Below are 10,358 nucleotides of genomic sequence, written 5' to 3'. Positions count from 1 at the left end.
AAAATCTTTTATTTCAAGCGAGGCGGCGGCGGCGGGGATTTCACTTTCACTCGCCTAATTATTAGTGTTTGCTGCATAACAAAAACTTCCTAAATGTGAGCAGAGTTAAATTTTTATTAGTTTTTATTTCAGTTTATTATGATCAATAATCAGGAATGCATGAATACATGAACCGTTTGAATTTAATATTTAAATATAATTAAAATTTGGTGATATGACTGATATGTTTATTCGCGGATCACTGAAAAATTTCATTGAAAGTTGCTCAAAACCCCATTTTTAATTTCTAGTTAAAATTTAAATTGGGATTTCTATTTTGAAGGACGTATTTTGTTATTTATGATGAAGATATTTGTTTCAATTTTATCGCTGTAATCTTCCAATCAATTGGAACAAGCCCTCAAATTAATAATTTTATTACTATTCTCGCTGCATTCGCGCGTTTCCATCGAGTGAGCTTATATTACTCTGAAAAAGCCGCCAGAGGTCTCAGAAAATCATTCCATTCGCCGGCACTGAACACGATCATATGGATGGTTGTTGACGTTTGCTTTGCGTTGTTGTAACTTTTCTTTTTGCGGACACTTGGACTGTCCAATGTCCAATAATCTCATTTCCTATTCAAATTCTAGGTTCCAATTATAATGGTAAGCCACTTAAGTCTTAAATAAATTGAATAATAAACAATTTTTAATAGAATAAATTTATATTTATTTATATATTATTTTAAAATTATATTAAAAATCAATTTTAACAAAAATAGTGTTATATTATTTATTTTAAATTCGGCGTTTTATTGAAATTTAATTAATTCAATAAAAATATCCTAATACATTATTAAATATCGCATATATACGGCAAAGACCTATTGTAATCTGAGTTAATTTAATTATAAATAACATGGTAGGTGCATTGATTGATCAATGTGCAAAAAGCTACGTAATTACTTAACGCCATTCTGGCCCTTCACTAGATCGGTTTAAAAATATGTGTAAAAAATACTATAAAATATTTTCAATGTTTTCAGACATATTGAAATTTGAGTATTCGTACGAAATAATTTTATTATAAAAATATACATATATTTTTATAAAAACATGCAAACGCTTTTAGTTTTAACTGTTCAGTGTTTAGTGAATAAGATTTACAATTATTTGTTAAGGATTGGACTATTTTAATTAAAATTAATTGTTCTTAAAATTTCAGGTGAAGGTTATATTTTTGCACCCTGACCTGGGAATCGGTGGCGCTGAGCGTCTGGTTGTGGACGCCGGTCTTGCCCTGAAGCTGAAGGGTCACCAGGTGCACTTTGTCACTTCGCACCACGACCCGAGTCACTGCTTTTCCGAGACGCGCGATGGCACCCTGGACGTCACAGTGGCTGGCGATTGGCTGCCGAGGAGCGTCTTCGGCTTCCTTTTCGCCCTTTGCGCCTACCTGCGGATGATCTTTGCCGCCCTTTACCTCGTTTTCTTCAGCAACCTTGAGCCTGATGTCGTTTTCTGCGACCAGGTGTCCGTCTGCGTGCCGGTTCTGAAGACCTTCAGCAAGGCAAAAGTCCTCTTTTACTGCCACTTCCCAGGTGCGAGCAAGATTCTTGTTCAAATCAAGAATTAACTTCTAAAAAAAATTAAGGAGATTTAATATTTTTAAGTTTGGTTTTTATTTATCCATTTTTGAAAAACTGGAAAACTTTTGAACCAAAATGTTGATTAATTTAAAATATACTTTACAATTTAAGTATTTAAATTTTCACATAATAGTAATTTTTCTTATATATTATCTTAGACCAGCTTTTGAGCAAACCAGGCGGCCACCTGAAGCAAATGTACCGAGCCCCTCTGAACTGGCTTGAGGAGACAACGACTGGACAGGCGGACGTGGTGCTCGTCAACAGCAAGTTCACCTCGGACGTCTTCGCCCGCACTTTTCCTCGTTTGGCCGGCATCACTCCAAAAGTGCTCTACCCGTCGCTCAACACCAAATTCTTTGACACAGAGGTCGCTTTGATTTTGGAGGAGGTCACCGGGGTCACCCTGCCTGACGACGCCGTGGTTTTCTTGTCCATCAACCGGTACGAGAGAAAGAAGAATCTAGGTTTGGCCATTTTGGCTCTGGCCCACTTGAGGAAGGTCCTGGACGAGGACACATTTGCCAAGGTGCATTTGGTCATGGCCGGAGGCTACGACGTCCGGGTCGAGGAAAATCTGCAGCACTTTGAGGAACTGCAGCAACTGGTGGAGGAAAATGACCTTCAGGAAAAAGTAAGCCCCACAAGGAAAAAATTACTTAATGTAACAATATTAACTAGTTTTTTCTTCAACTAGGTTACAATGCTTCGTTCTCCCTCAGACGAAGCAAAATTGGTGCTGCTGAGGAGCTGCAAAGCCCTGATCTACACCCCCGAAAACGAGCACTTTGGTATTGTTCCCCTCGAGGCCATGTATCTGGGCCGTCCAGTTGTGGCCGTCAATAGTGGTGGCCCCACAGAGACAGTGCTGGACGGCCAGACTGGATTCTTGTGTCCGCCAGAAGCGCAAAGTTTTGCTTCAGCCATGGCTAAAATAGCTCGGGGAAAGGCTGACAACCTGAGTCGCAATTGCCGAGAAAGGGTGAAGAAGCACTTTTCATTTGAAGCGTTTGCAGATCAACTGGACGCTTGCATTAGTGGACTGAATGAAAATTAACTTAAAAATTTATAGCCAACTTGTGATCAAAATAAAGCATTCCGTTAAATTAAATAATTAAATGTTATTAATTTTTATAAACGGAAATTATTTTCATTCAGGTCACCCAGTTGAGAGTTTGGTAAGTGACAGTTTCTTCTTCCTCGCTGTTGCCATCATCAGTGTCAAATGTGGCGAGAATCACAGCCTTTTTTACAGAAGTCCCAACTCTGCAAAGGGCAATGAGTTCTAAAGCAGGAATGCTCTCCTCGGGAAGTCGACACGTAACAATGTACTGCGCGTGGAATTTCAAAGGATCGCCTGTTGATAAAAAATTAGTTGAATTCTATACAAATTTGAAATTTATTACCAGGATAGACTAGAAAGTCGCCTCCGAATTTTTGGCCAGCGGTAATGAAGTAGCCTCTTTTCCAAAGATCGGCAAATGTCTTCGTCTTGAGCCATTCAATTCGTCGGCTCGGTAGTGGATACGGGATTTCAGTTGGTGTCATTGTGTCCAGCCAAGGACACTCTGAAACGTTTTATTTCAAACTCAACGTTTCGTAATAAATTTCTGCTTCTACCTGTTGGGATTGTGGCCAAGGCAGAGTCTTCGGGGATCGGCACAATTTTGCTCAGCTCCTCTTTGATGATGGAATCTCGGTCCGGAAGCTCAAATTCCTCAGCATATGAGGAACTTGCCTTTAAATTAAAATAATATGAACCTAATTTAAAAATTAAAAAATAAATTCATACCTCCGCAGAACTTGAGTTATCAAGTTTTCGTCGTTTCGCTTTTTTTGTCGACAGCCCCATTAATTTTCTCCTTTTGCCCTCCACAATGATGTCGACCATTTCCGTGACTTTCTTTTTCCGCTCCTCTTCATGGGATTTGACCTGAAATATTTCATTTTAATAATTACATTGTGAGAATAAAATCACGACACACTTGTTCTTGGTAGCAATGCTTCTGGTACTCCTCGAACTTGGCTTTCAGATCTCCTGAGGGTTTTTGCCTTAGCGCCTCGTAGTCGACGAGTCTGGCAATTTTCTCCTGCAGCAAAAGTCGCGTTTCCTCTGGAAGAAGTGCCAATGGAAGGCCGTTGTGCTTTGTCTGGTGAGACACGCCGGCCAGGATTCCAGTCAGTTGGCCACAGATACGGTGATCTCTGCGGAGGGTCAACCAATCTGTAAATTAAAATTTAATTAATTGTCGTTAAAAAATAACACAGAAGAAGATAAAGTAAAATTCAAAATGAAAAAAAAAATTCTACGATTTATTCTTTGATGTGATGCATAAAATTCAAAATTATAATTAAGTAAAAAATTTAGTTTTCAGTGATGTAAAAATTAAATCCAGAAATGGAATGAAAAAAACACGAAATGTAATTTAGTGTTAAATTAAAAAAGCTTGATTCTCTTTCGGAGGCCATGAATAATTTAAATCCCTTTGTCATCCTAAGCATCCCCGGCACAATGTGAACGATGTCCCGGTTTTAATGACACATTCTCGCCCGATTTGTGCTGCAGGCTCTCGTTTTATAATAATTTTCTTTTCCTTTTCATCTTGCTTGCATGTATAAAAATTAATGACAAAACCGGAGGGAGCAGATTAATTAAATCGGCTGCCACTGCACGGGGATCAAATTAATCCGAGCGCGACCTCGGGCGCACCAGCGGCGCCAGGGAAAGAAAGGAAAGGGGTGCGGAAAATCCATAAGGGCGCGAGCGTGCGGTGGAATCGGAGCACGTCCCTCGTCGTCTCTTGCGCCGTAAAAATCAATACAACACAACAAAACACAATATTCGTGTACCGTCCGCACTCCAGACGTGTGCCTCGCCGTCCAGGGCGACCAGCGAGATCATGTCGACGCGCGGGTCGGCGGCCGAATCGCACTGAAGTCGGACGCCGGTCGGTAATTTGTTTACGGAGCCGCCGCAGGTAGGTAAACAACAACAAAAGCATGCGGCGGATTGACCGAGCCCAGCCGCGGCCACGCCCCCTTTTCCTTCACAATCCTTCTTCTTTTTATATATTTTCGATCTCAAATTGCATGGCGCTGTTGTTGTTTGTGCCTGGCACAAACAAGCCGAAACCTTCTCGCCGACCCTGCCGACTCACCTGCCGATTGATTTCAGAAATCGTCGCCGCCGAATCCGCTGCCAACAACGCAACAGGTAATGCCGAAGAACTTGCCGAATTCCTTCGCAGTCGCCTCTCAATCTCTGCCGACTTTTGGGTTTTCCTTTCACTCTTTGCGGGTTCAACCCTGAGTGTGTTGAACTTTTCGGCAAGAAGGGGTTTGGGGGGAGACCGACCTACTGAGACGGGGCTGCCGACACTTTTCCAGGCTGCTCGGCGTGTGGTTGATGCCCGTAGGTGTAGTTTTGCCACTTACGGCTGCCAACGCAGCTGCAGTGGCAAATAGAGGTGCAATTGCAATCAGGTACTTGGTAGAAAGAAAGAGTCAAAATTTTCAGTTGGAATTTAGCAAAGTTTGTGGAGAACATTAGTCTGAATTCTGAAATAATTTATATTAAAATTAAAGATTATTTAGAAAGAAAAATAACTAGCCTTAAAAAATGGAAATAAATCTAATTTTGGTAATTAATTTATGTATGTAATTTGGTACTTCCCAGGTACATTAATTACCTTTATTTAATAATTTATGATAAATTGGATCCCCAGAGTTACAAAAGTGTATTATTTTTTGTTTAAGTTTCCAGAAAAAAACAGTAAAATTATTAATACAAAAAAAGACTCTTAAGATAAATTTTATAATTTATAATTTCTCTAATTTTTTTCAGGTTCGAAAGACCAGATTGCACCTCTGCAGCTGCGCCCATGGAATACTACCAGCAACAGCAACTCCAGCAGCCACCCCAGCCAGTTCCCGCCCCGAACTACCCCGCAACCCCTGCCCAGAATGCATATGACCCGTACAGCGCCAACACCTCCACAGACAACTACATCCAGTACCCGACGGCGCACATGTTCCAGCAACACACGTGACATCATAATTTGTTAAAAAAGTTCAATGGTCTGACAAAATTTTTATAGAACAACCGAGGTGACCACCACCGCCACCCTCGGCTACTCGTCTGATCCCGTCACAAAAGCAGTGATGGACAACATTTTCGGCAAACTTCCTACCAAGAAAAACCAGGCAAGCATATCAGCAGAGACAGTATTGTTAATTAATGCTGAAGTTTTGTATTGGAAAGAAAAATTATATTTTAACAATTTTAAGTGAGAAATTATCCTAATTTAATTGTCCTGTAATGAATTTTTTCTTTCTATCCTCAAATCTTCACAAGCTGGTCAAGGCCGGCTCTTGTTCTCAACAATTTTTCACTTGTCCAGTTTTTTATAGATTCATTAAACAAATAATTAGGACCGGATTGGGACAAAAACTACGTTTACATTTGCATTTTTTTTTTTATAATTTCAAAGGATCGACTTGACCACACATTTCTAATAAATTGTAAAACAATTTGCAGCTGCTTTATCGATGTGACACATGCAATATGGACTTCTCGGGACAGAGTGTACTGGACATGCATTTAACGGGCGCCAAACATGCCAAAAAGGTCAAATCTCTGCAAATTCTCAACGATCTCTCCGCGTCCGGTCAGTTGACCGCCAAGGGCAGCACCACCTTGAGATGTGACGCGTGCGGAATCGAAGCCAACTCTTCGCAACAACTGCAAACCCACCTTTCTGGTAGAAACAAAAATAAATTCATTACAAATTAAATTAATATTTACTTTTCCAGGCAACAAACACAAACAGAGAATGGCAAAGTTGGTCAACAGCCAGAACCTGCCAATGCCTGTCCCGGCGCCAGTCCAACCTCTCATGACGTCTAGCCAGATAGATTCTGCCCTGATGCCACCCCCGCCACCTCCACCCCAATTACCCTACCCTGGAGAACCGGTTGTTCCTGGCGAGGAATCGCCAGCCAGCTTGAGAAATTATTTCTGTGACGTATGTGAATTGAATCTGAACTCGGCGCAGCAACTCTCACAGGTACAGTTTTTTTGTATTATTTAAAAAAAAAATTAACCAATATGTTTTTTTAAATTAAATTACAAATCTTTGATTGGTCAGAATTGATTTTTAAAGAAATTTTAAATTATTCAACTTTTGTAATTGCTATGCAAATGTTTTGAAAGTGCTCACGATAAAAATTGTTTGCATGTGCAGCATCAGGAGTCTCGGAAACACAAAGAGAAAGCAACTGGTCGGTTGCGGCACAGCCCTTACGGAAGCAGCTCGAACCGCTTCAAACAAAATTCCAAGCGCAAGAAGAAGAAAAAGAGCAACCCGCTGGCTTACTTGACACCGTTGAGCTCTAGCTTTGTGCGCGGCGACATGCTCTGAATTGGCAGGGAGGAAAAATAGAAAAAAAGACTTGTCGTTTGAATCATCTGAAACTATACTTTTGTTGCATTTTTTGTACCTTGCGTTTCCTGCGGAGAAGCCACGCGCTCACGGAAGATCGGCTGTTCAATAGTATTTTAAAAGCGATTTGAAAGAAATCACGCCAAATTTACTCTGTTTTAAGTGGCTTGTAAAGCACCGTTGCTAAATGAAGAGAGTTAATAATGTAGGTCACTTGAAATGAAAAATAAAGCATCAAACAGGAGAATGAATACAAAATCATTTATATTTCTGTATTATTCCTTCAAAAGAATTAAGATTTTTTCTCACTTTTGGCCCTGATAGAAGAAGAAACTTCATAAGATCATAAAACACTTTCTTTCTGCATTACAAAGGACTCGTCTAAGTTGTCACGTTATTTAAACAAATGCCGCGCCCCGAATTCACCAGACTTCTGTATCAACAATGGATTTTGTTTGAGCAATCGCTGGTGTGTACGGGAAAAAGGGCGACACTAAAAAAAGTGAATCGAAAATTCGTCCCGACACGCCCTGCGTTCTCGTTGAATAAGAAAAGCAGTCAGAAGCTGCGGTGACGCGCCACGCGGCCGGGTGTGTTGCGTGTATGTTAAGCACTTGTTGAAAGTAAGTAACAACAGTGGGTACTTACTTACATTCGTATGCAAATTAAATTGCACCTCTCGCCAGCGCCTACGCGCCGAATTAAATCTCCCCAAACTTGAAATGGCACGGCTGCAAATTAAATGTACCAGCAAAAAACTGAGACTGCTAATAGGATTATTTGCAATATGCCTTTTCTTTTCACCAATACTTCTGAATCATTATAAAATAATAATAATAAATTAAATGCATTTATGAGCGTAATAAGTTTTTTTTAAATTATTATTGTAAATGAAGCTAGATTTTTACAAATCAGATAGTCATATTTAAATAAACTTTTTTTGTAAAAATAGTTTTCCTGGAAATAATTTTAAATTCATATTAATAAATTAATTTTTTTGTTGAAAATGAAATGTAATTTTATTAATTTTAAAATAAATCTTTAAAATTTTAATATATTTTTTTAATATTTAAAAGAAAAAATTAAAACAAATTTTATACATTATTTAATTATTTTTAAAATTTTAACACACTTAAAATATTATTAATTAATTGTTTAATTTTGAGTTCTGGCTTAATGTATAATTTATTCTTACCCAATCAATTGTTAATTTAAAAAGTAACCTGCAGCCCCTATGCAATTACCTGCGCGACAAAAACGGCCTCGATTTGCAAATGAAAACCCTTTCAGCGGCTGATAATTATGCAAATACTCGACGTTGAGAGTTTGGCGGCGGCGAATCTCAATTGCAAATGCGCGAGAGGTGCTGCCGCTCTCATTAATCCGAAAAGGGCGCCTCCCTAAAATGTGTACGGGCCGAATTATGAGAGCCGATGTGCCCACATGCGCGCCAGCAGACGACGATTTGCATAATTTTCTCCGGCAGGAGCACTTCGGTAAAAAAAATGTTCACAAAAATAAGCGAGCGGAGCTTGTTAGGCGCGCTGTGTCTCCAATAGCAATTTATCCGCCGCGTTTATAATCCGAATTAATATTCCGAATGAGAATCTCAAGCCCCGTCATCATGCCGTCGGAGGCCAATCCCTTTTTTACTCTTCTCTCGTGTTATTTTTTTCTTTCCTTCGGAATATTAAATACTCTCGGCGAGTGAGAGCCGAGATTAAAATTAAATAAGTAAAGCGAGTGGTCGTTCTGTCCGTCCAAGGCTCTCATTAGGGCTCCTCTATTGATATTCACGCTCGATCGTCAAGCGAATAAATTATTTTTTATTCGACTGCTGCTAATGATAGGTCCAGATTTTCCAAGTCTTGGAATTAAAATCTGTGACTGGAGAGCCTATAGTATTAATTTTTAACGAGTATTATTGATAATTTTATAAGTCCTTAAATTTTTTTTATTAACTTTTTAATTCCTCAATGTATTTTTAAAATAAATACCTAGATTTCACAAAGACTGTTTTTGTCTAACATTTTTATGATTTATTTTAATTTTTGCTGTACTTTATTATTTTTAATATCAAATAATATCAAACTGGTTGAATTTCACTTGTCTGATGTTTTCTAAAGTAGAGATAAAATAGAAAGATAAGAAAACTTTCGCAGATCCAACGCAGTGATTAATTTTTCTTGCAAAAACGATGATTTATGCGAGGACTAATTATCAATCCGGTTACACTTCTTGTACTAACAAATTATCCTGAGACCACCCAGGCGGACTTCCAGCAGCGAGGAACAGCAAGTGTCCCCGTAAAAACTGGAATCCCGAGACTCTTTTTATTCCGCACTTAAGTGAGATTACTGCGCGGGCATTCATTGACCCTTCATTATGCAAATAAACTCGCATTTCCATGAACCATTTGTCAACCAGTTTAGTAAAAATTAAAATATGCCTCAATATAAAAAGAATAATTTTGCAACTATGCGCAGAACTTCAGAAATGCGCTTTCTACAGTAAACGGCCCATAAATCAATTAAGAAATAGCAAATCGATTTTCAAGACGGAATTGTTTTGTTTGTGTGCGGTCGCAAATATCTGCGCGGAAAAAAAACACTCCCCTATCACATAAATCTGCGATTGATGTGGACGTCACGATTTTTTCGCGTCTCACAGTTAAAATTCCTGGCCAAATATAAAGCAAAAAAAACCCCGGCGCTTTCCGACTCACTGTCCGTCAGTCAAGCAGTAAAAAAGAGCTCAGCCAGGGAAACGATATGAAAAGTCAAAATTTATGACGGCGCTCAGACAATGGGGTATTATAGGACCGCCGGTCGGTTTGAAATGAGTTTAGAATTTTGATCGGCTCATTATATATCAAACGCGATGCTTTGCCTCATCATGGGAATTTTTCTCTTCAGAAGAAAAAGACAAGCGTTTGCTTTTTTTTTTTATATATTTTTTATTAGTGTGACTGCCGAGCCTCAATTGTGGATTTTTGTTCAACTGTTATTACTGCACCGTAATTGCCCGCTATTAAATATTCTGGAAATGAAGAGATCGGGCTTGTCCTTGTTGCAGAAAAATTGTTTTTATTCAAAAAACACATTTTTGTTTAAATAAAAACGAGGAAAAGCCCGATCTCTTCATTTCCATGATCATCTCCTCGGAAGTCAACTTCTTCAAACAAATATTAAATATTGAATGTTTTAAGTAATTCCGCTTTTATCTTTATTTTAACATATTTTTAAAGCGTAACTATAAAAAAAAAATATTAATAGTTTATTTTGTTT

The 10,358-nt window shown here is 38.8% G+C and overlaps 3 protein-coding genes across 3 annotated transcripts; 2 read left to right on the top strand and 1 right to left on the bottom strand.

The window, feature by feature from the left end:
* Positions 1–508: 508 nt before the first annotated feature.
* On the top strand, positions 509–2,741 carry LOC132195356 (alpha-1,3/1,6-mannosyltransferase ALG2). The gene is made up of 4 exons (XM_059617298.1): positions 509–647; positions 1,207–1,582; positions 1,789–2,264; positions 2,328–2,741. The coding sequence occupies exons 1-4, from the start codon at positions 645–647 to the stop codon at positions 2,685–2,687; spliced, it is 1,215 nt and encodes a 404-aa protein (XP_059473281.1). The 5' UTR covers positions 509–644; the 3' UTR covers positions 2,688–2,741.
* LOC132195358 (tRNA-splicing endonuclease subunit Sen34) lies at positions 2,379–4,660 on the bottom strand. Its single transcript, XM_059617300.1, has 6 exons — positions 4,481–4,660; positions 3,616–3,854; positions 3,423–3,563; positions 3,251–3,368; positions 3,037–3,198; positions 2,379–2,987 (listed from the first exon to the last, which is right to left on the bottom strand). Exons 1-6 carry the CDS (start codon positions 4,530–4,532, stop codon positions 2,785–2,787), a joined length of 915 nt encoding a protein of 304 aa, XP_059473283.1. The 5' UTR covers positions 4,533–4,660; the 3' UTR covers positions 2,379–2,784.
* Positions 4,462–7,340, top strand: LOC132195357 (zinc finger protein 385B-like). Its single transcript, XM_059617299.1, has 7 exons — positions 4,462–4,608; positions 4,806–5,113; positions 5,475–5,675; positions 5,728–5,833; positions 6,168–6,390; positions 6,443–6,696; positions 6,874–7,340. The coding sequence occupies exons 2-7, from the start codon at positions 5,037–5,039 to the stop codon at positions 7,048–7,050; spliced, it is 1,038 nt and encodes a 345-aa protein (XP_059473282.1). The 5' UTR covers positions 4,462–4,608; positions 4,806–5,036; the 3' UTR covers positions 7,051–7,340.
* Positions 7,341–10,358: the final 3,018 nt, after the last annotated feature.

Source organism: Neocloeon triangulifer, unplaced genomic scaffold, assembly GCF_031216515.1.
Source record: "Neocloeon triangulifer isolate White Clay Creek 2 clone unplaced genomic scaffold, ASM3121651v1 ptg000009l, whole genome shotgun sequence".
In the NCBI taxonomy this organism is placed as follows: domain Eukaryota; kingdom Metazoa; phylum Arthropoda; class Insecta; order Ephemeroptera; family Baetidae; genus Neocloeon; species Neocloeon triangulifer.
Note: the sequence above shows the minus strand (reverse complement) of the source record. Positions and strands in the feature narration are given on the sequence as shown.